This window comes from Abramis brama (assembly GCF_963993115.1).
Source record: "Abramis brama genome assembly, chromosome: 24".
Lineage (NCBI taxonomy): Eukaryota > Metazoa > Chordata > Actinopteri > Cypriniformes > Leuciscidae > Abramis > Abramis brama.
The window spans coordinates 16,380,116-16,406,227 of record NC_139986.1 but is presented as its reverse complement, the minus strand read 5'-3'; the positions used below and the strand labels follow the sequence as shown (position 1 = coordinate 16,406,227).

The window sequence follows — 26,112 nt, the reverse complement described above, 5'->3', positions numbered from 1 at the left end:
TACGTCTATTGTATTTTATATAATATAATTAGCCTGGCAGATTATAAAAATAGCAGAGGGAAAACCCACAGACATACATTGAAGGAGAGACCTGAGCCATGTCCATTGTCCAGAATTTCATAGAAACTTTGGAGTGGGCTCTTTTTACTTGGACAGTAAGCATTCACCAAAGTAATTTGCATGCTAAACATGCCGGGGGGGGGGATCCGTGTCTGTGTGGGGAAATTGTTTAGTCTCCATGAGGAAAACAGCTGATAAATCATAAGTGATGATTTTTGAAAATGTAAAAATTCAGAAAGTTTTCTGTGATTGCGAAGGTTTAGGGGTAGGGTTAGTGTAAGAGGATAGAATATAGACTTTGTACAGTATAAAAATCATTATGTCTATGGAAAGTCCCCATAAAACATGAAAACACAATGTGTGTGTGTGCGTGCGTGCGTTTGCGTGCTTAATAAAAACAATAAAAAATCTAGTTAGTTAATTTAGTTAAAAAGTCAAATAAAAAACACAACATCCATGACATCAACTGTGACGAGGCAGAATTCCGCTCTTAATATAAACTTGAGCACTTCCACTGATCTCACTCCAAAGCAGGGATTCGGTTCCCAACCCCTCTGACACCCCACGTCACGTGACCACACTTCCAAAAACACTTTAAAAGACTCGGGATACCACCAGAATTCCCACATGGATGATTTCACACCTCTACCTCAAGAAATCGTCCCAGGAGTGGACAAACAGGACAGAAAAGTCTCACAGTTCCTTACCCTGTGATGAGTTCCATTCAGCATCCATATGCAAAGCTCAGCCTCTGATTAACTGCTGCAGAATCGCCGTTTATTTCTATAATACATTAATATGGCATTGACAATCACAGACTTGTCCAGTACGGTTTTATTCGGATGTGTTATCATTTTCAGCACCGTGCTCTATCCGGTTGACTCTTATCTCTACAACAACCGTTACGTCGGGTAAGTGTTTCATTCATTCAAAGTTTTTAAACTACAGTTGTAGTGTGAGAGCACTCGTTCAAATAGCAAGCGCGCGCGAACGAATCGTATTGAACAGTTGAACGTTCGTGAATTTTGTAATTCGCACACGTAGACACAGAATATACATAACACAATCAAACACATAGCGATAAATTATAGTTTTTAACTAAATGTGTATGTGATTACATAAAAATAACGGGAAAAAAGCGCACCCGGTGACTTTGTGATAGGTTGAGTCCGAGTCTGTTGGTTCAAAAAATTGTCCGAATGAACCGATTCGTTAAAATGAATCAGGTTGCATATTATTTAGCGAGAATCCAGGGCGTAGGGACCAGGGGGAGTAGGCTAGCAAAATAGTTTTGAATCATTGAAGTGCACTCTGCGCCTCCGCAAATAAAGACTAGAGATCAGTCTGTCTCTTCTTATGTCAACACTGGCTTTATAAAACAAAGCAGTTTCAGCGTGCCAAGATTTTTCCTTTGCTGAGGTTGAAAAGCACTCCTTAAGTGACATCTTAAAGTATGCAGTTGGTCTCGACAGGTATAAGCACGAAGTGCAAAGAACTTGAAGATCACAATGGACGCAGAATGACAATCTATAGAAACATTATATGTGTGATCTTTTGTTTATTTTTGGTAGATTACCAGCTGTGGTTTGATATAATCTGATATCAGAGATATTAAAAAGTATCATTTGATCTTTCAGGCCTTAGTGAATTTTAAATTGAATTTCATGGCAGATATAGGCCACTTTATGCTTAATGGTGGATCTCTTATCACCACTGTGACCGTTTTTTAGATTTTCATTGTGGAAATGTCACTCTTGTATTGGATCGTTTTACATCCAACACTCTATTCTGAAGTCTATCCCACAGGATTCCCAGAATCATGGAGTATCTATATTAGGATTTTTTTCTTTTAATAAAAATGATTTCCAGGCCTTAAAAATAAATAAAAAATAATGCAATTTTAAAAAGTCATGGAAAAGTAGGCCTTTTAGTTAACAGTAAACAGTGTTAGGGAAAGTTACTTTTAAAAGTAATGCGTTACAATATTGCGTTACTCCCTTAAAAAAAGTAACTGTTACTTTTTATGAAAAATAATGCATTATGTTACTTTTGCATGACTTTTTCTTACCTGTGCTGGGCTTGCTTGTTTGTTTCATAATTAAAACATATTTACATTTTAACTAATGCAAAAGCTCTTTTACACCAAAAGTGCACGAATAAGCCTTCTCAGACTGAAGGAAATGCAAATTCTCGTATGTATAGTAGAAGGCGCAGCTCAAACAAACCTTTCATCTAGGCTGCCATTCTGGATTGCAGAAGAATAGAATGCAGGAGAAGAAAGTTCAACACACTTACTTCAGCAATAAAAAATGAAACACAAATGTGATGTTTAACTAAAGTAATGTTTGCTATGGTTAATTGGATCAAAGGTCAGCATACATTGGTTAATAAAGAGAGATTAAATACATAAAGTGTTTTGTATTTTTTAACATATTTAATTAATGCAAGTTTGTCTAATATTCTGAGTATTTCACAGTTTTGATTCATTTTGGGGAATACTGAATCTGTTTTTGTGCAAGTGACATGAGTAAATGAATGCTCACATTGAGTCTAGAACTACTATAACCATCATCATGTTTACACACAACGCCTCTGCACTTACTCCCGGTTTCTCTCAACATGAGGACAGGAGAGGTGTCAGTGAAAAAATGGGTAAACAAAGTGACTTGAGTAAAACAGAGTAACTCAGATAGTTTTTTGTAAATTTAAAAGTAATGTGTTACTTGAAAAAGTCTGATTACATAACTCGTATTACTTGTAATGCGTTATCCCCAACACAGTTAATTAATATACCATTTTATATACTATCATTAGCTAGAAATTGCTCTTGTAAAATCTCTATACATTTTTTATTCTGTCATAATCTTACTCTCATGGCATTCCATACTAATATGACTTTATGTGAGAGACTGAAATAAAAGTCACCATACTTTCATTGCATCTTTTTCCACATAATGAAAGTGAATGCTGAATGGAGGTTGTCATTCTGCCTAACATCTCTTTTTGTGTTCCACGGAGAAAATAAAGTCATACACTAGTTGAAATAGCATGAGAGTGAATAAAATATGAGAGATTCTTTGTGAATTTGGGGTGAATTTTCATCTTTCCTTTTTAATGAGTCTGGGGTTCTACTGCTATTCTACTTAAGACAGCTATACTTTCCTTATGTAAAAATTAGATTTAACTTATTATTTTTTATTTCCACTTTATACAGACACCTAATTTCATCAGTATATTAATGTTAAGCAGTATTTCTTTTTTTCATAGCCTCATTTACGAATTATTCAATGCAAGGAAGCTTAAAAGAGCAAAACAATTCACAAAGAGGTGAAAACACTTGTTTTCTACTTGTCAGGGAGTGATATAAATGCTAACCCGATCAGAGTGAGAACGGCCTGTCAGAACATAAAGAGAAACAGAAAAGTACACTTCCTCCCTGCGGTTATCTGAAAAGTGATGTTTTTGTGTGGGATGATCTTATACTTACCAAGGCTGCATTCATTTGATCAGAAATATTATACAAAAATATTAAATTCATAAACGAAATTCATTCATGCGATGGCAAAGATCATTTCTCAGCATCATTACTCCAGTCTACAGTGTCACACGATCCTTCAGAAATCATTCTAATATGCTGATTTGATTATCATTATGCTTAACAGCTGTTCTGCTGAATATTTTTGTGGAAACCTTTGACCTGAACTCAAACTTTTGAAAAGTAGTGTAAATAAATCAATTTAATTTTCTGATCAGCATGACTATTAAGAAGTGTTGCTTGCTAAGATTTTTTTCCCCAGGTTAAAATTTCAACATCCCATCAGTTAGCATTTTTTACTGAGTAGGGTGCTGTAAATTCCTGTCCTGTATAGGGTCAGACATTGTGTTTTTCTCCATTCCATCAGATGGATAGTTTACATTGGGCTATAAAACGCACCAATCAACGCCTCTTCACGTATGTGAGGGTGTGAAGCCAAGAGGAATAACATCATTCCTCACACATTCACACACCAATGTGTGATTGACTTGCCAGCTGACATAGACAGAGAAGGTCCCGGATGTTTCACTGTATAATATCAGGGCCGAAGTCAGGAAATAGGAACAACCAACAGGAAACACTAAAACAGACCGAATTGGAGAAAAAAATGCAGGAAGCACCCTATAGTCAGCTAAATAGAGAGCATGAAGAACCTTGTACCCTGCAGCTGAGGAGGGGTTTATTATGTATTTAAAGCATACGCAGATATTGCATGACACCACACAATAAAGATTCTGTGGGAAATACCATCCAAGACACAAAATACCACACACAAAGACACAGGTGTGGCGTCAAGCACAATTTCCTCTGCTTTTACCATTAGTGGGAGATGACGTCCTTAATGATGAACTGAGACCATTTTTGTGGCTTTCTTGTGTAATGATAGAGCTGGAATGGAGCTGCTTCGCACAATTACACCTCAAAAAAGGGAGAATGTAACCTGGGGAGTCAGCGTCACTCAAAGCCTAAAAATAGCAGATTGCTTTTAGTGATGTAATGAGGTCATATTTGGTGTGTTTCGAACCGTTTCAGAGAAAATAACCCTATGAAATGCTTTTATGTGTTAGCTGGCTCAGTAACACTGTCTGCTGGCTGTCACTCTTGGAAATTTTCACTGGTACTATTGCTCATACTTAGAGAGGATTCAAACGATCCCCTATTAAACTTCAGCATGACATGTTTTTGCTACAAACATAAATCAAACCCCAAATCATGCAGCTTGTTCAGAATAGTTGTGCTGATATTTATCTCAGACTTATGATTTTCACTCGGTATAATTGGCAAAAAAAGTCCCATAGACTCATACTGACTGCTAATTCTCTTCAAAACAGTGATTTTCAGGGAATTTTAGAGCAATGTTGAAAACAGTTGTGCTGCTTAATATTTTTGTAGAAACTGTTAAGCTTTTTTTTTTTCAGGATATTTGAATAGAAAGTTCAAAAGAGCAACACATTTTAAAATCCTTTGTAAATTAACAGTATTAAAAGTAATACTTAACAAGATTAAAAGTATTAATTTCTTAAAGTCCCCCTTTGGTGAAAATCAAGTTTTTAATGTTGTGTATGTGTCTATGTGGTGTTTTTAATGTGCTTTAAAACAAACTATGTGCAAATTCAATGTCAAAGTCAACGCCATTGAGGATTTTCTCCTTAAAACTGCAGTGAAAAAAAGACAAGTCTCAAAAATGCATTTTGAAATCGCTGGTGTTTCTGGCGTCACAAACTATGTTGTCACTTCAACATGTATGTCTTTAGCATATCATTAAAAGGTTAGTTCACCCAAAAATTCTGTCAGTAATTACTCACCCTCATGTTGTTCGAACCCGTAAGACTTTCGTTCATCTTCGGAACACAAATGAAGATATTTTTGATGAAATCTGAGAGCTGTCTCACTCCTTCATAGGCTGCAAGGTAACTGATATCTGCCAGCCATAAGTTAGTACAGACCGTTAAAATAGTCCAAGTGACTACAGTGGCTCAACCTTAAGTTTATCAAGCGATGAGAATACTTTTTGTGCGCAAAAAACAACAAAAATAACGACTTTAACTTTATAAGGCATGGAGAATTTCTTTCACAGGCAAAAAAACGTCAATTTTGGTGATCAAAGATGAGTTTTAAAGGTGTATTGTGTAATATTTAGGAGGATCTGTTGACAGAAATGCAATATCAAATGTTTTCAGTGGTGTATAAAGACCTTACCTAAATGAAGCGTTATGTTTTTATTACCTTAGAATGAGCCATCTCTATTTACATTCCCCTTACATTGAAATGCGCCGACATGTTTCTACAGTAGCCCTAAACGGACAAATGCGTTTCCTCACTATGTTGTTCTTCGTGCAAAGAAGCTAGCTAAAGTCAGCGAATAAAACACTGACACAATGATGAACAAGTACTATAACAATAATATTCGCAATAACATATCGTTTTACTGAATAATTAAGTAAACCTAATTTCTTAATTTATCTTTGTAAAGAAACCGCATTGCTTAACTGGCTACTCTCTGCTGTCTCAGACGATGACATCTTTTCCTGTCGGCCACCGTAATTTCTGTTGGTTGCAATTCGCAACCTCACCACTAGATGCTGCTAAAAATTACACAGTGCACCTTTAAGGGATAAAGTTATTGACTACAGGGGGACTTTAAAAAAAATCTTAAACTTTTATATACTGATAAAATATACTAATAATCATGGTGAAATAGAAATTAATTGGATTTATATAACCATACAATCATTTACTCAGTCAAAAAAGACCGTTTTATTCCTGTATTTTGATTTGATTCCTGTGCCAGTGCATACTTTACAATAATTGCTTTGTTTCTGCAGTGATCAAGTATTCAGAATAATCCCCAGCAGCAACACAGAGGTTCAAGCAGTCAAACAGCTTTTCCAAAACCTGACGGTGAGTCCCTTATTTCTACAGTACTCCTGTTACATTAAACATGAAAAACAAAAGCAAACCACATCACTGTAAAAAAATATTGTTGGTTTAACTTAAAATTTTGAGTTCATTGAAATAAAAAATGTGAGTTAATTCAATTATGGAGATTGGTTTAATCAATAGAAACTTGAAATATTATGTTATCTGAACCACATTAATTATTTAAGTTGATTTGACAAAAGATAAAAAATTGTGATAACTGCTATATGTCACTGCTACACTGTAAAAATGTATTGTTAAAAAGTAAGTTACTGGTTGCCTTACAAATTTTGAGTTCATTGAAATAAAAAATTAGAGTTAATACAATGAAGGAGATTGGTTTAATAAATAGAAACTCAAAATATTATGTTATCTGAACCACATTAATTATCCAAGTTGATTTGACAAAAGATAAAAAGTTGTGATAACTAATCATGATAATTTTTGTTAATGTATAGAAGATGAGTTGCGTTACATGAATCATGGCAAATAATGTCTATCGAAACCTTTTTTCCATCAAATTTTCTTCTATACTGGGTAAACAGCTTTTAGTTTATCAGTGCTACAGTCCTTATCTATTTTTTTTTTTTTGCACCACCACCACTCTGCCAATCTCAGCACCAGTGATGCATGAACATCCTCAGCTTCTTTTAAGAGTCAGACAAGAGTTCCCTGACACCATGTCACCATTTCCTTCAGAAATATACTTATAAACAGGCTGCCTATACAAACAGCGAACACAAGCAGCAGTGAGAAATGTGGTACACTATATTAAAAGGCAAATTAAATGTCATCAGTAGCCATTCATTTCCATAAGGTTAGACTAGTTAGTTAGTCTGTCTGTTGACAGGCCATTCAAATTAGCTGTTTATTCAGACTAAAAGTTTGTGCAAGCAACATACATCACAAATATTTCATTATATTATAGTAGGTGTTTTGCCAGTGTCAGATTTTTTGGAGGCTCTTACAAAGGATGAAATGGACTTGTTTCCCTATCTGCTACCTTTGATGTCACCACTCAGGATTGTCTCTATAAGCGTTTGAGGAAACTTGGGACATTTTTGCTGTCTGACTTAAAGTGACATCATCCCTGTTGACAGGCAACATGAAATGGAAAATGGAAAAATAGGCATTTAGGTATGAACACATGCCTCTCAGCTGATCAAAAACAAGATATACTGACATGGCCATTTGAAGAAAATAAGTTTATAAGCTTATCAACAGCTCTTAAATGACTAGAAAACACAGAGTATCACATTTAGTCCAAATCCAATTCTATGTTTTAAATTCCTACATATTCACACTTTATCTTTAAGGAACTATTCAACATTATAGTTTTATCATTATTCTATGGTTGGTAAAAAAGTGACTTTAGTACAATAACAATATAAGAGTAAATTATTTAATTATTTAATTTGTCGTAATAGCATCCTTTGTTCTCACAGTTGAACACATTCACTTAATCTTTAAGGAATGTGTCATTACAAAGTGTAAAATGATCGCAGACTATCTGCTCAAACTGAGCTATGTTGAACTTTACAGTGCTCAAGAAATTGGGGTCACTGCACTAACAGAGAGAAGTTTTCAGGTCTGCACTCACACGAAACTGTCTGCAAACTATTATCAATTTAGTCATTGATAGGGTTGTGTGCTACTTGGCTGGATTTCCTCTTGGCTGAAGTAAGGCAGAGGTCTTTCAAACAGGTGTCCAGGGACCCCTGGGGGCCTCAAGAGGGTTTGAGGTCTGCAGAGAAAAAAGAATATATTTTACATTCTTTTATTATTATTATTATTTATTTATTTGTATTTTTTATTATAGACATCGATTGGGAAAATCTTTAAGAATTAAATAAAGTCTCTCTTCAGGTTTATAGATTTAACATTATTCTAATGGTTGGTAGAAAAAAAGATACACTGAAGTCAAAGTCATTTTAAAAAAAATGTTTTGGCTTGTTTCTGCCACAGAATAAAACATAGCGACTTTTTTTCTCAGAATTGCCAGATATAAACCCACAATTGTGAGTTAAAAAGTATAATTCTGAGGGAAAAACATTTTTTTTCAGAATTGCAAGTTTATATCTCACAATTCTAACTTTATAACATGCAATTGCTAGTTTATATCACACAATTATGACTTGATAACTCGTAATTGCGACTTTATATCAGAAAATCAGAATTGTGACATAAAAAGTCACAATTACCTTTTTTATTTTTTATTTAGTGGCGGAAACAAGCTAGTTAACTATATAAAAGCCAATTATTTAATTTAGATTAAAAAAATAAACTAATACAATGCCATCATATTTGTGTGTTGTCACAGTATAAATGGGTCTTTATAAATCAAAATACATCTGCCTTTATAGGCAGTCCCTCACAAGAGAATCTTTATCATAAAAAGGCCATTATTCAAGTTCAACATATTCCCATCACTCTCATTTTACCATATTTAAAGGTGCAGTAAGAATTTCTGAGAAACACTTGATATTTGAAATCAGCCCAGACAACACACCCCTCCCTTCATTGCTCTGCCCCCAAAATGCACAAACACACAATGCAAGAGGGGATGTCTTTTTGTCATAACTGAAACAAAGCAAAATAAGGATTTCCCTTAAAAAGAACACAGTGTACTGAACATTCCATCTCCTTTAACTTGACCAGCCGTCATGATGATTGCCTTTCTGATAGTATAGCTGATCTGAGCAGTTTTTTACAGTCACAGTCCAAACCAATAATGGACCACTCAAAAGCAAGAGAAAGACAAGGAGAGGGAGAAAGAAGACAGTTAAAGGGATATTTCACCGCTGGAAAGATGAATGTGTATTTAAATTGTATTTTAGAAGTTGGTGCCTTCTAGACTGAGAAAAGTCAGAAAATGTATTTGTGGCTCATGTGGATGAAAGACAACAACTCCCAGAATGCACTTGCTTCGCTGCCCTACGAGGCCACTCCCAAGCCACGCCTACTGGTTACAGAGGGCAGTATCTGAAGAAATGATACAACTAGGCTACTAGTTGACTCGAAACTGAAAAGACGCCATTTTATCGTGAGATCCCACCCCCCATGGGCGGGTTGAAAACATGTGGAACGAGCTCCTACTACTGGCTGTAGTCTCAGGCCAAAAAAGCCTCCGATGACGCAATGACGATTTTTGCGTCATCTGAGATTTTCTTCCAGACACACAATACAGAAATCTCTCGTCTCAGGGGGACATGAGAGAGGGAAGCACGGTCATTCGAAAATACTACCGGGTTTCTACTGATACAAAGCTTAATGCTAATCGGTGAAGTATCCCTTTAAACAATCAGCGGCGTCCGAGTACACGCAGTAAACTGTAGTGAATCTGTCAAGCTTTCCATTAACAGATGATGCTGTACAAGTTTTATCAAAAGGCCTCTCATTTGCTCCGATGCATAAACGACAGAATTTAAAACAAAAATTGACTTATTCCGTTTCCATTGGAATTTGTAGTTCAGAGCATGATATGGACGAACAACACACATGCCGGGTAATGTGTCAAAAAAGAGTCAGGAACCTCCAAGAAATCCATCAAATCTCTCTTTTTGCCTCCAATACAGAATGCAACCACCAATACATTTGTTTAAAAAGGTCAATCATGATGTAGAATTACTTTTTAAGAAGGATGTCAAATCATTCAAAATCATGTGCTGCAAATACGCTGCAACGCAACCAAATACAGTAATCCATTCCACAGATTTCCCCCCAAAATTACAACAGAAATTGCCTAAAAAGCCACGCAAACAATCAATACAATCACTAGCATTCCTAATGTTTGTATAGTCAGTTGTTCTCTTTTTTTACCACTTGCTTTTTTTAGAAGACATGTTCTTCATCTCAATCTCATGCTTTCTTTGTGCATCTGTTTCAAGATCAGCCACAAACCATCAAAAAAAAAGAAAGAATAAAAGTGTCAAATCTGTTTCAGCTGCCAGGTTTGTGAGCATCTGTTAGGAATGCAGCACGGCAGTGAGGAGTTTTTCAGCCTGCATGTAACCAGCTCTGAGTGGACCTATTTTATGACTGATATTCCTGCTTTTAACCAAGAGCTATCACTTGAAGGGTTCTATTTAACATATGGCATATAATTTTACATGCAAATACATATTGTATGCCAATATAATTCAGAACTGTTTTTAGTGCACCAATTTTCAGTCAAGAGCGTAGTGACTTGGCAGCCGCACAAAATCTGAGGTTATGCTTCAGGGGCTGGTATGGGCTGCTACAAAGGCTCCGGCATATGTTGGCAATCTAAAGTGGTTTTGTGGATCCACACACAGAAATAGATCATTTCAATCAAACACTGTGATCATGTTGGCTCGCTGGAGCTCTGCGTGATTCAAACTCTCTGTGAATGGGCTGAGTCAGAAGGTCTCTGATCTACAGATCTTACAGCACTGGGAAAAGCTGTATCAGTCATCTCAACTCTGGTTCAAAGATCTAACAACATGTGATAAACTGCTTGAATTTCAAGAACCTGATTTCAGATTGCTTTATCTGTTAATTTCGGTTTGTTTTTGGATTTAGTTAGTGTCCATGAACAAATTTATTTATTTTGTTTGGAGCTAAATGGAACATAATGTTATGACGATGTTCTTATGTTCACATTGAAATTATGTATGGGGAATATAGCTCATGTTCTACATGTTCTTACATATCGGTTTGGATAGTTAAACAAAAAATTGTCTACGCAAGTGAGATCTCTTAAATATCTTCATTGCTTCTGATAGACAGTGAGTAAATTGAGACGTCTCCAGCTTCTCAGGTGCAAAATCTCAGTATAATGTCAAATGTGTCTCCTAAAGTTTCACAAGCAATCTCAATAATGTCTCTGTGTTCACATTTGCCGAAACACCAAATTTGCAATCAAAACCCATGAGATAGGAAGTCATTTCTCAAACATTTCTCAAATTCTTACCAGATCAAATTCTCTGAGCTGTTATTTGCATTCATTTTACATCAATATTGTTATTTTAGCAGAAACACTGAAGACAGTTACTTAAACTTTAACTTGCCCTCCACCAAAACTCTTTCAGATTTAATTCGCATTTTCACATACTCAATGTTCGATGGTTCATGACCAGTTATGAAGCACATGAAAGCCAATGTTATTTGATATCAGTGCCATCCGATCTGGTCTGCCAAAAGTGAATATAAACAATTGGGATTGTCATTTGACAAAGACAGTGATGTTTGAGAAAGAAATTTCCACGGAAGAAAGAAGGTCATACAGGTTTGGAACAACATGAGGGTGAGTAAATGATAAAAGATTTTTCACTTAAGCAGCTAGGTGTCACGCATCAGTGTGTATGTTTGAACATGTTTATGTTTTGATTTGTTCCTGTTTGCCTTTGTTCTTTTCCCGCCACTCCTTTGTTTCTATGGTTACCGTCATTATCAGTTCAGTTCTATTTAGTTATCGTCGTTATCTGTCTCACCTGTGTTCTGTTAATCTGTGTAATCTGTGTTTGTATTTAAGTTCTGTCTGTTCTGTCAGTCCTTGTCCGATCTCTGTCTTATTTAGTGTGCGTGTTGCTATCTGTTCTGCCGTCCTGTGTTTAATTACTAATAAACCTTCGTTGTGGAATTATATCCTTGTTTCGGTCTGCCTTCCTGCAAGCCACCGTGACACTAGGCACATTCCTGCTTGATTGATCTCAGTGATGTTCTGCAGGTGGACCTTTGGCAGCCCAACAGCGCATCTCTGATTCGAGAGAACAGCCCAGTAGACGTTCATGTGGGACGGAACAAGACGCAATGGCTGAGAAGACATCTTCACCAAGCGCACATCTACTATGAGTGAGTTTCCTCCTTCTCCGTTAGATCATTAGTGAATTTCTCTCATATTCTCCTGTGGGACAAGTATCGGTTTCTGGGGGACATGCGTTAGAGTTATCTACTCGAATCCTTCTGACTTTGATTTCCATGTGCTGACGGACCCAGAAACCAAGGCATGATTCAAAGTACTCTTTCAACCACTCGCCCCATCAATCATCCGGATCAACAGTAACGATGAAGCTTATCTCATGCGCCACAGCCAGCAACACTTTCATTGCCATCCCTTTTCCCCAAGGAGGCCTTTTCTTTCATATCCTCTCTCCTTCTCATGGCTGATGTATTTGAGCATATTTACGGGCAGAAGTGATACCTCTGAGGATTCTGGGTGATGGGATAGGTTGCATCTAGGACTTTGTTTACTCTAGTTAAAAAAAATCTGCTTTGGTTTGACAGGTAATAAAGATAAATTGTTGCATTCCTATTCTAGCCAAAAAAAGATGGAGTTTAATTATTTTTTTCATGTTATGATGTTTTATTAAAAATGTTCAAGAGGAGCACGTTTAAATGATCTATCCAATCAGTACGATTGGAGGCCTATATATATATAGTCAACTCGCCTCCGTTCTTCAACAGTCTTTTCTGCATCCCTCCACCACCCCAACTCCTCACTCTCAGGTAGTTCCTATCCCAGCCAGGTATACAGGGGAGTACTCTAGTTTCGGGCCACATTCCGAGCTCCGAGCCCTCCCCGGGATAGCACGCCATCAAATTTGTGCTCTGTTTGTGACAAGATGATCAATGTTGGTGATATATAGAGTCTACCTTTAAACCTTAATTAGGAGGGAAATACTGTAACAATTTACTTAAAGATTTTATACAGTATATAATGCATTATAAAAGCATATATTAATTATGCCTTGTAATGTACCTGTCACAAGTATGTTAGTTTCATTGGCTGCGTCCGAAATTGCATACTTCCCTACTATATAGTAGGCAAAAAAGTCTACTACTTCCAGCAAGATTCTGAAGTATGCATGCGATGGACACTTTACTATCCCATGAGGCCACGGGAGAGGACTGGTGAATGGCAGTGAAGCGGCGTAACTGACACTGGTAGGTCACATGATAATGACGTTGTGGCAGATGTAGTACGTCCGGATCACATTCATACTACACAGTACACACATTCATAGAATGTACTTTTTTAGCAGTCATCAAGTAATTACTTAAAAATAAGTACTAACTAGAGCAGGGATGTCCAAAGTCGGTCCTGAAGGGCCACTGTCCTGCAAAGTTTAGCTCCAGCTTGCCTAAACATACATACCTGGAAGTTTAGTATGCCTAGCGAGACATTGATTAGCTGGTTCAGGTGTGTTTAATTGAGGTTGGAGCTAAACTTTGCAGGACAATGGCCCTCCAGGAGCAGGATTGGACACCCCTGTACTAGAGAGTATGCGATTTCGGATGCAGCCATTGTGTTTTGGTTTGGTTCTCTTCTTTTCCTGTTTGCCATGTGTTCCCAATCCTAGTTTGTTTCCATGGTTACTGATTATGTTAAGCACCTGTCTCTAATTCTGTTGATAAGCTATCCTGTGTAAATAAAGGTGAGCTCACGTTATGTCGTAATTACCGCAATTACATGATTTCAATATTTAAAAAGCGTTCATATCATCGTAGAGCTCGTAAATACATATTGTAAGATGGGAATTGTATGAGAGCTCCTACTCCTACTCCTACCACGTGACTGCTGCAGTTTCATTTAGGCGTTGATAGTGGTGCCATAGAAACGCTTATTTCCCAGTCCAAGGACGCGAACAGCTCCGAATATAACGTCACGTGTTGTCGTCATTACAACATGGCGTGAATGCAGCATAAGGCCCTAATTTTTTCCTGCCATGTGTTTTCTGCTGTTTGGCTTATTAATAAAGATAACTCCATTTAGATCCTTCTCGAGTTTGCCTGATCTATCATGACAGCATCTTATAATGCATTGTCTCATGAATAATTGTAACCACAGTTATAATACATTATAATTCTTATGTTAAACCTTTAGAAAGTGTAATGTATTAAAACACATGACAACCAATTTCATATGTAACAAGGAAAATTATAAACTACAAATTTCATGTTACCAAAAAATCTTGAATTATTCTCATGTTAGAGGCGTAAACATTTTAATTTTCATTAGTGTTAAAATCTTACATAAGTAATGGCCGTCAGCTGGTCATTATTGTAAAATAACAGCCAACAGGATGATCATGGCCTTGATGCGAAGAACTTTACATGACTACATTCCAAATAAACTACAGTAACTAAGTGCAAAACAATAAGAACAATGTATTAAAAAAATACATATTTTTATAATTTTCAAACAAATAAATAAAAAAAAACAAAAAAAAACTGCATAGCAAAAATCATTGAGAAAATCTAAATTCATCTAATGTTCTTTTTGTGACTGTCTGATTAATGTGCATATTATATCTTTTTAAACTGTGTTCATTGCTTCCTTAACTCTGGCGTTAGATGCAGAAATGATTGTGTGTAGTGTGTACATAAGTATCTGAGTAACCCTGAAAACTGCCATTAAACGGTTTGATACACAGCGATGTGCTTTCATCATCCCCTCCCTGACACCCCACTGTCTCCACAGGGTGCTCATTTCCAATCTCCAAACCCAAATTGAGAAACAGACCGGATACCGTTCCTCCAGAAAGCGCAGATCGGAATTGCAGTATGACTATGAAGTGTACCATCCTTTGGAAGAGGTGAGTGTGTGGAAGTTAATACACATGGTAATTTTTATGTAGTGAGATAAAGAAGACAGAGATTCTTTTCCCTGTCTGCCACTCCATCTTTCTCTCAAAAGAAGGTTGGTTTACACAGGCTAAGTGCATTTGCATTTGGTTGTGGCCCAAGAAAAACAGATGTCAGGAGGTTTTCTTCAGTGCCGCCCTTTACTCTCAGGTCTTCTCCTTCAGACCGAGTGGCAACTTTAACTGTACATTGTAAACTGTGATTTATTCTCATGACATGATGATGAATAGGACACCCTTCAGAGCAGACGAGGGCTGGATTACATTCACTTTTAAGGATATAACTCCTCTAGTGCTCTTGTAAAGGAAACATTTATAAAGAATTCATCAATGGACATTTGAGGTATTGAGTATAAATGACAAAAAAGTCAAGACACAACAAACCTTTTAATTCAAAAGAAAACACTGTAAAAAGAGCTCCTATTCAGACTTTACCACATTAATTTAATATTTAATTTAATATAATCTAATAATTTAAATGAATTCATTCACAAACGAACAAACTCATTCATTCATTCACAAACTAACTCATTCTTTCATAAACTCATTCATTAACTCATTCATTCACAAACAAACAAACTCATTCTTTCATTAATTAATTCATTCATGAACACATTCATTCATTCATTCATTCATTCATAAACAAATTCCTTCATTCATTCACATATGAACAAACTTGTTTATTCATTCATTAGCAAATGAATGATCTAATTAATTTATTCACAAACAAACTTAATCATTCATTCATTCATTCATTCATGTACGAAAGAACTCGTTCATTCATTCATTCATGAACAAACTCATTCATTCACTCACTCACTAATTTATTCATTCATTCACGTATGAAAGAACTCGTTCAGTCATACATTCATGAACAATCTCATTCACTCACTCACTCATTCATTCATTCATTCACTCACTCACTCATTCATTCATTCATTCATTCATTCACGTATGAACACACTTGTTTATTCATCCATTCATTCATTCATTCATTCATTCATTCATTCATTCATTCATTCATTCATTTATAAATGAACAAATTCATTCAATAAAGATTCTTTTGTGTTCTACAGGGGGGAAAACAGGTTTGGGGAACCATGAGTACACATTTTTCAATATGCTTTAAACATCAAATATAATACAACATATATTATTGCCTTAGCAATTAAAATAAGTGTCAACACCTTGATGAGCCACAAATTAGTTTGACTAATTAGTTTGAAATGATTGCAGACTAATAGAAATAGGCCAGACCTGCTAAATTAAATGTGTATAAAAATTCACAGAAACCCTAATGTTTGATTTGGACTTTCTGCTGCAAAATTTTACATGAATACAAGCTGCATGTTAATCTGGAGGATCTGTTCACCCTTTTCGACAGATCCAGAGTTGGATGTTTGAGATTAACCGGACCAACCCGCACCTGGTGGACCTGTTCTCTATTGGTCAGTCCTATGAGGGACGACCCCTCTATGTGCTCCAGGTAAAAGGTGAAGGGGAAGATGGCTAAATTTATGGCCATTCTGTTAAAAACACGCACACATTCTGACTTGCTAGACGGTGTTCTCTGCCTCTCTTCTGTCAGTTAGGAAAGAGAACACGTCCCTTTAAGAAGGCAGTGTGGATAGACTGTGGAGTGCATGCAAGAGAATGGATTGGTCCAGCTTTCTGCCAATGGTTTGTTAAAGAGGTATGTGTTTTCTGTTTGCCACTGTTCTCTTCATGCTGAGATTTCAATCACTGCCCAGCAAAAACAACAAAATGGTTATGCAAAGTATAGAATTAACAATTGTATTATTTGCATGAAGCATTAATTCATTTAAAGAATTAATATTTCAGGTTTAAATTCTGCTTTGAATTCCAAATTTCAATGGGGTCTCAGACTTTCGGTCAAGAATCAGATTATTCTGATTAAAAACGACACTCTTATAACATTCCTCTAACGTTCAAGATTTTTATTGTTCTGTTTATTTGTGAGCTGGTGTATTCTGGGACTGTTTCATTCAGTGGGTCTCTAATTCCTCCCAAATTAATCTGTATAATACATCAGAGCCTCCTCTGAGCTCATCTCATAAACTAATATCAAAGAGTGCCTCTGTGCCACACAAATAAACAGCTCTCAGATCAGTTAACACTGAGTGAGACAAATAGAATTAGATAGAGATCAAAAAAGAGAGAGTTGCTATACCTTCAGTACACCACTATGAGGCAGAACTACTGTATGACAGAGACCTTAAACTGACTGACCCTGAAGTGAACGTTATTAAACTTCTATAGTTCTCTTCAACCCTCCAGCATTTGTGATTTTTCTCTTTCTGCTGTAGGATTACACTTTACACACAGTAACACTGCAATGCATCACTGCTAAATTAAACCAGTGTAACATCATTCATATTTTAAAAGACCAAAGGGAGCTTTTAATTATGGAGTAAGTGAATCATCATTGTCAGTATAGTTTACACAGACACAGCAGCTACTGTATGTTCAAAACTGCATACTAACATACTAATTCTACCATTTCTTTTTACCATAATTTTCAATAGCCATTGCTCCAGTCTTCAGTGTCACATGATACTTCAGAAATCATTCTAATATGCTGATTTGGTGCTCAAGAAACATTTATTTTTTAGTATCAATATAGTAAATAGTTGTGCTGCATAACATTTTTGTGGAACCGTGATACATTTTTATTAAGGATTTTTTGATGAATAAAAAAAGTTCAAAAGAACAGCATTTATACTGTTACCTTTGATCAATATAATGCATGCTTGCTGAATAAAAGTGTTCATTTCGTAAAAAAAAATACTAACTCAAGCTTCTGAACGATAGTGTACATTTGATAAAATGCAGTATAAAGCAAACTTTTATACTGTATTTATTTACTGTACTATTATATAATATAAAATAGTATACTTAATTAAAATACTGTACCCAAGATGCAATGCGCTCCGTGTGACCTTCCATTTTCAGCGTGATGAATTAAACAGAAGAAGCATCATGACTTGATTGGACTACCAAAAGTTAAGACAATAATTTATGCAAAAAAAAAAAGCAAAATATTAATTATGGAACACTGAAAACAGTATGTATATACACACATACATACATGCATACATATACATATACAGTATATATATATATATATATATATATATATATATATATATATATATACACACAATATATTTAATGGAAGAATGGCCTATTTTAATGGGGTATGATTAGAGGAACTGCACACAAACTGCTGTGTTTTTGCTGTATTGAAGTTTATCTGTGGGGAAAACGAGACACACATTTCCTGCATCTATTGAAGTCTGTCACAATTCCATTCACTGTGAACGCAGGCACTGAACTCCTATCAACACGACTCCAGCATGAGACGACTGATGAATCAGCTCAATTTCTACATTATGCCTGTCTTCAACGTAGATGGTTACCATTACAGCTGGAAGACGGTAACTATCTGTTTGACATATGCCTAGATCTCAACATCTCTTCTGTGATGTATGCTGAGTTATTACTGAAAAGAACTGTTGGCAGCTCTGTGCTGTTAAACGTGCAGCATGTCTTGCCTTTCTATAAAGTGCCAGATATTATGGAGGAAAATATCTGTGGTTTCTCTCTGTCTCTCTCTCTTAGGATCGCTTTTGGCGGAAAACACGCTCAAAGATTCCAAAGTATCATTGTCGGGGAGTGGATGCCAACCGAAATTGGAAAGTCAAATGGTGTGGTGAGTTATTTTACCTAATTTTCAAGAATCAAAAGCTCCAAATTAAAGAGCCCTGGTGTTCATATAGAAAACAAATAGGCATTCCAGAGTATGTAGACAGACACCATGAAGAGGCCTGACACACAGATTAAAAATTTATCAACAGAATGACATATTTACATCAAACACTATCTTGTACTTGAAATTCCCTATGCAATACATAAGGAAATTAAGATGTTAGAGTATATGTTTGTGAGCATGGTTGCATGCAACTTTCTTAATCATGCTTTTTGACGTCTCCTAACGCTACAGATATGAGCTGAATGTGTTTATTAATATGGTAATACTAAGAATCTGGCCTAAGACATTCATCGACTGATGACTAGTTCAGTTGTAAAAGATGAAAAGATCAATATACTGTAGCTGGTTACTAAAATGTGTTGCGTTTGGACGCTGTATCCACCAGGCTTACCTATCTCAACTTCAGCTAAACTTATTTTTTAACACCATTTATTGATTTTTATTTAATTGGTATGTTTTTCACAGTTTTTTTTTTGTGTCTTTGGCAAAAAAATCCTTTAAATTTAGTGAATTTTTTGGTTCTATTTGTTAATTTTACTCTAATATGGCATCAAATTGTATCTAATGGGATAGAAAATAACATTTTAGTTGAAGAGAAAGTATTAAACCAAAAATTCGAACATTTGCTAGCACATCCTTGGTCTTCCAGATAAATCAGCACTAAACCAATACTAACTAGCATTTACCAGGTTTCCAAGTGGTATAAGTTTGGCAGGGTTGTTTTTTGTTGTTTTAGGGCAGATCTGAAAATGTACCTTGTGGTTCCGCTCATTCTCAAAATTTAAGTTGTTTTTACAGTGTAGTTCTAATATATTTCTGAAGGACAAAAGAAATGATGGTCACCCAAAAATATTCACTCTTGATTCACTGTTAGATAAATATAATACCTGACACCAAAATAGAGAATACATAAGTGTAGAATGATCATGAGCCAGCAAACTCCCAAGGGAGGGGACCTACGACTGCAACCTTGGGCCAGAAAAGGCAAAAATTAAATGATTACAAATAAAGTTACAATTTCTTGTACCTGTATACAGTATCTTTGCTGTCTCTGATAGATCAGGGTGCATCCCTGCACCCCTGCGATGACACATACTGCGGCCCCTTCCCTGAGTCAGAGCCTGAGGTCAAAGCTGTTGCCAAGTTTCTACGCAAACACAGGAAACAGGTCAAGGCCTACATCTCGATTCACGCCTATGCTCAGATGCTCCTCTATCCGTATTCCTACAAATATGCCACTATACCAAACTTCAACTGTGTGGTGAGTGATTTCTGTCTTCAGATAGTTCATCTCGAATTTGTCCATTTGGGTGCGGGACCATTCAGTAATTAAAATTTCAGAGCAACTCAAAAAACATTAGATACAGCAAAATAGCGTGAAAAGGCAACTTTTTGTTGGGACGTCCTCACAGGCTGCATGCATAAACAATAAGACAACTAATGCATGAGTATATTGACATAAGTGCAACTGCGAGCAAATAACTCCTACTGTATGAAGTTTTTTTTTTTTCTGAATCAAATCAAATATATATATATGTGTCCAATGATGAAGAAGAAGGTACAAATAATGACAGTCTTTATTAAACATAAGCCAACCTCTTGAAACATTGTGCCATGAACAAGCAATACCGGAAAGAAGAATGAGAGAAGGTGAGGAACTAAAATACACATGGTGATGAACTAAATGATGAACATCTGTGATTATTAAATTAATATCCATGGTAACTGATTATGGGGGGAAAGAAAACAAAGGAACACAGGCAGGTGATTAAACAGACTGATAAAAAACGAAACCAAAACTAAGCATAACTGTGACAGTTTTGGCCTAAAATTATGAAAGGCCACCAGAGGGTTAAGCCATGTCGGCCTCTACACTATATAATATCTCCACACTTCTCTATATAAGATTCTGTAGTAATCACAGCAAACATTAATTTGCACCCTGGAGTTGTTAAAGCGATTTAGCCTTTAACAAGATAGAACTCAATATCTTCTACCAGAGGGCAAAACATTAAACTCCTCATTAGAATGGCTGAGATATTATTTTTCGGCTTTGCCTCAGTGCAGTTTCCTCATAAATCGACTGGATGGCTGTTAGCCCACACAATATTTTGACTACACTTACCACCAAGCATCATTAATGATCGACTGGATGAATACTTGAACCTCTGCTCTTCCCCCTCAGGAATCAGCAGCCCAGAATGCAGTGAGCGCTCTGCACTCAGCTTATGGAGTGAGATACAGATACGGCCCTGCCTCCACCACGCTTTGTAAGTCAGGCATTGGGTCTTTTCTTCAATCAATGACATATAGCTACTGCATATATGAGTCATCAGCTCTCTGTAAGCCCTCTCGGTTAGACGCCAATCTGTTTTCTGACTCATGACTATTTCTATATCAACAATGGTCAAACGTCCAGATGTGATGTAATGTGTTTCTCTTTCAGATGTGAGTTCTGGAAGCTCAATAGACTGGGCCTATAAGAACGGGATCTCATATGCCTTTGCCTTTGAGTTGCGTGATACGGGCTACTACGGCTTCTTATTGCCGGAAGCCCTGATTAATCCCACCTGTACAGAGACAATGAGGGCAATAAAGACCATCGCCTCAGGACTTCTGAAGAAATGCACCAAATGAAACTTTGTACTTGACTTTCACTCTTTGTCTCATATCTTCTCTCCATCGATTTCACAGTTTAGCCCATAAGCCACAGCAATATCTACTAGCTATGTACAAAAGTGCCTGCATTTTACAAAACATTTTATAAACTACTTTTATAAGCTCTACAAAATGGAAGCTTGTTTCCGCCAATGGAATTAAAACAAGGTAATTGCGACTTTTGTCACAATTGTGAGTTTATATCTCGCAATTCAGAGTTTATTTCTCACAAATCCAAGTTTATAACTAACAATTCTGACTTTCAGTCAAGTCAAGTGACTTTCAGAAGTCAGAATTGTGCAATTTGGAGAAAAAAATTCAGAATTGTGAGATAAAAAGTCGCAATAACCTTTTTTTAATGCTGAAAACAAGCTTTCATACTATATTAAACAAAATGGTATAAATGTAAACAGTAAAGTAACGCAAGCACTTGAATTGTGAACTAAATAATTCCCTTGAAAGTGGGTTTTACCTAAGAGGCAAATATACAGTGAGCACTTGCTATACAGACAAGCTTCAAAATAACAGTAATGCCCAAAGAATGTAAATAATGCATACTGAACCTTACAATGGGCTTATTTTAGTGTAGATGCCGTGTGCAGCAGCGGCAGGCGTATATCACTGCAACTAAAAGACAGCTTTGATTTTGTTTTGAAATGAAACGGTAAAGGTCACATGGGAATTCAACCTCTCAAATGAGCCAGGCAAGAATACATTAAATTTGCTGTTTTTTTGGGGGGGGGGGGTTTTGCTTGTTTTTTGTTTGTTTTTTAAGAAAAACTTATCAAAGTAACCTTTACCTTGTATAATTAACTGTACTTGCAGAGGCAATGTTTACATTTGTATTATTAAGTACTATTAAGTTTTGGAGTTTTATTGTAAGCTAGTATTTATTTCAAATAAATATCCTTTGTTATATAAAGTGTCTTGCAAGTTGGCATTTGAGATTTGTTTTAATTGTACACAGGTTTTTGTATCGTATTGTTTATTTTACCAACAGGTAGATTATTAAAAGTGGTTTTATCATGATGTAATTTTGTAAAAACATTCCTGCTAAGTCCAACACAATCACCAACAGGCTGCAACCAACCTCCAAGAATGGATTATATTATTTGATATAAGGACTAAATTCCAAGTAATGATAAATTACTTTACCAATGTAAAAAATAACAGTGGGGTCGGCTCTTACCCCACTGGCCCAGTCTATAATCCATCCTTGAGTACATGGAATTTATAAGCAATATCACATGAGAAATATCAGATATTCAGTACCACAGTATGATTGGAACTGTGATACATAGGACTTTTATGCAGCTGTATAACTATGAACAAACAGTTGATATAGAGCAAATATATCAGATTCTTCTCCTGGAGGCCCACTGTCCTGCAGAGTGTATACAAGCTTCAAAACACCAGTATGGAAGTTTCTAGTAATCCTGAAGACCTTGATTAGCAGCAGATTTGTTTAATTAGAGTTGGAGCTAAACTTTGCTAGTGGCCCTCCAGGAACTGAGTTTGACATCCCTGAAATAGAGTAACTTATCTTTCTGACAAACATTGTCCAGTCATTTAGTAGATATTTCTACTCCACCAAATAAAGTAGTTCCAAATAATCTATAAATCTTTGCTTGTTGGCAAGCAAAATGTCTCAGGCTACGAATGTAACCATTTTTCCCTGAGAAGGGAACGAGACGCTGTGTTGATGACTTCACTTTGGGGAACGCCTCTGTGTGGCTGCTGTCTGAAGCATGTGTGCAACTAGTCCAATCTTGAGATGGTGAACCATGGAAGCTATAAAGGGAAGCCGGCACAAGGCAGTGTTAGCTTTTGAAAGGCTGAGGAACGTCACTAAGAGGCATGCAGGGAGTATGGCAAAGGGACGCAGCATCTCGTTCCCTTCTCAGGGAACAATGGTTACATTCTTAACCTGAGACGTTCTCTTTCAAGGGAACTCACATTGCATCGATGATGATACTTTGGGGAACGAAAGACCTACTGCGCCATACTGGAAAATGCCTGTCCAGGTGTGAAACTGTACGGCACATCTCAGGTTGATAGAAATTGAGCTCCAGGTGTGAAAGGCATGGTCTTAACTGTAAAGCCTTATAAATGTGCAGGAGGGCCTGCAGCCAGCATTACACACCTCTTGGAGTGAGGTCCCTACCAATAAGGCCTTGAAGGTCACCAAGGTCACCAGAGTGAGCTCTAATCAGCAGAGGTGAAGACAACCCATGCACCTCGTAAGCTGTAAAGATTGCCTCAACAATCCACCTACTGATCGCATGCTTGGAAGCTGAGGACCCCTTCTTGTGTGACCCCAAGCATACCAGTAGCTGCTCAGACTTCCTCCACTGGGAAGATCTGAGTACATACACCTTCAAAGCCCTCACAGGGTAAAGTAAGTGAAGCCTCTTTTGGTCCACCTACACATGTGGAGGAGGAAGGAAGGCCTGGAAAACTGTGGACCGAGCTACATTAGTTGGCACTTTAGGCACATACCCAGGAACTCCTGAAGGAACAATCGCACTGAAACAATTGGGCACTTAGTTCTAAATATTCCACCAATATTCAGCGCTGCGCTTGTTGTCTTTTGTCTTCCGGTTTGTATTTCCACAGCAATCTTACGTATTTATGAATGAACTGCCCGTTTTAAAATCTGCCCGGTCTACTGACATCTGCTTTAAACATTACAATGCTCGTGATAACTTTAGTTAACTCTACAATAAGTAAATCCATTTCATCAGCTAATTACTCTTCGACAATGATGCCATAGAAATATACAGAGCGATAGCTAAACCGGAAGTTCAAAGACAATATTCTAAAGATGGCTGCGCACTTGTTTCTCTGGTGCATAAGCTCTATACCCTTCAAATACCACATTCGGAGGATGCAACCTTCGCATTGGGACACAGCTTCTGACCCATCTATTTCTGGTCTTGGCTTCTCTACTAATGAGCTGATGAGTTGAATCAGGTGTGTTTGATTAGGTGTAGTATTGGTGTGCCTGCAGGTACAGGGTTGGGAAACATTTGGCCAATCAGACGACCTCTGGAACTGAATGTTTCATGTAACCCTCTAATGATGGCAATGGACTTGATCATTCAAATGAACCACAGAGCCAGAAGCAATGTAATCGGTTTATTATTTATTATAAAATGTATAAAACATCATTTTTACCCCTATATATTGGACCAAATGACCTCTTAAATAAGTATACTTATTCATTTTATGATCTAAATTTTGATATACAGTTGTAGGGAATAGACATGTATAGACATATAGCCTGGCCTTGACGCATCCTCCACATTTGATGTCAGCTTCTACAGTGCAAAAGCATTTACAGTCATCTTGTGAACAACCAGAGAATTACTCATCCTGGAGAGCCAAAAACAAACAGTGGCTTTGCTTGATGAAGAGCAGTGTTTCTCGTTACAGAGGGGGTTGACTCAGTAATCTCCCTTAAAACCAGTGTGGAGAGAAAAAAAAAGGATAAATAAAAAGCATGTAAGATATATTTATAGATATATATTGTTGTTGTTTTTTTACTGTTGAAGTATATGAAGGTCAGTTATTTTTTCATGTCCAAATTCAAACTTAATGAAGTAACACAGTTTTGAGGTTAATTGATGTATTTTGTGTCTCTAGAAAATAGCGATTTGACATTGTGTTATTTTGAATATCATTTGTGTGTGTGTGAGTGTTTGTTTTTTAATCCAGCATTTGTGGACACATTAATGTATTTATAGTGGAGGTAAAAAATATTGTTGTTGTTTTTTTTTAAGTGAAAAGACACAAATTATAACCTTGGGGTAAGATGTACCCGACAGAAGGACCTAAGTGGCATGTTGTCAATAGTGTTATATTTTGTAATTATAGCCTATTGTAATGTTATCATCATCGCAATGAAGTTTAGATCATTTAAAACTTAATGGACTGCAGTAGACTGCAATAAAAAAACACTGTAATGTAATCAATTACATTTTATTAATATGTGCAAAAACTTTAATTAGTTTTAGTATTATTCAATGTAAATGAAATAATGACTTTTTATTAGCTGAATCATGTGTGCAACAAACTCATCTGGGACACATGGAATTACAATAAAACTCACTTATCGATTAGGTTAAATTCTACAGAAATAAATGGTATAAATAGTAGTCTAAAAGTAGTCTTTTTAAAGTTTTTTTAAGTGGGTTTTGATTTATAAGTAGATACCTCAAACGTGAATGCTGAAGCTGTGTCAAAACATAAATTGCTAACAAGTTGCTTCATAACTAATAGACATCATAACCACAGGTATTTATGACTAGCCTATATCTTTGACCACAAGCACCACGAGGAAGTGAGTTTACTTGTATGACGTGTCGGACAACCAGTTCTAAACTGATTTTTACTTTTTTATTTAGTAATTTATTATTATTTATTTTTTATATTTTATTTTAAAAAGCTGTTTTAATCAATGTTAGTTATACTTTCTTTTTTTTACTCTCTCTCACTCTGCCTCACTGCGGCCGTTTCTACGTGCGTGACGTCATTTCCTT

At 36.4% G+C, this 26,112-nt stretch overlaps 1 protein-coding gene across 1 annotated transcript; it reads left to right on the top strand.

Moving 5' to 3' along the window:
* Positions 1–683: 683 nt before the first annotated feature.
* cpa6 (carboxypeptidase A6) lies at positions 684–22,603 on the top strand. The gene is made up of 11 exons (XM_084102420.1): positions 684–971; positions 6,421–6,496; positions 12,204–12,328; positions 14,958–15,072; positions 16,505–16,606; positions 16,709–16,813; positions 18,468–18,578; positions 18,763–18,853; positions 19,972–20,174; positions 21,099–21,183; positions 21,360–22,603. Exons 1-11 carry the CDS (start codon positions 859–861, stop codon positions 21,548–21,550), a joined length of 1,317 nt encoding a protein of 438 aa, XP_083958546.1. The 5' UTR covers positions 684–858; the 3' UTR covers positions 21,551–22,603.
* The last annotated feature ends 3,509 nt before the right edge of the window (positions 22,604–26,112 follow it).

Coding starts and splice junctions, on each gene's coding strand:
- cpa6 (XM_084102420.1), top strand. CDS start 859: ATGGCATTGACAATCACAGACTTGTCCAGTACGGTTTTATTCGGATGT. Junction 12,329..14,957: donor CAAGCGCACATCTACTATGA/GTGAGTTTCCTC, acceptor CTGTCTCCACAG/GGTGCTCATTTCCAATCTCC. Junction 16,814..18,467: donor GCCAATGGTTTGTTAAAGAG/GTATGTGTTTTC, acceptor CTGTGAACGCAG/GCACTGAACTCCTATCAACA.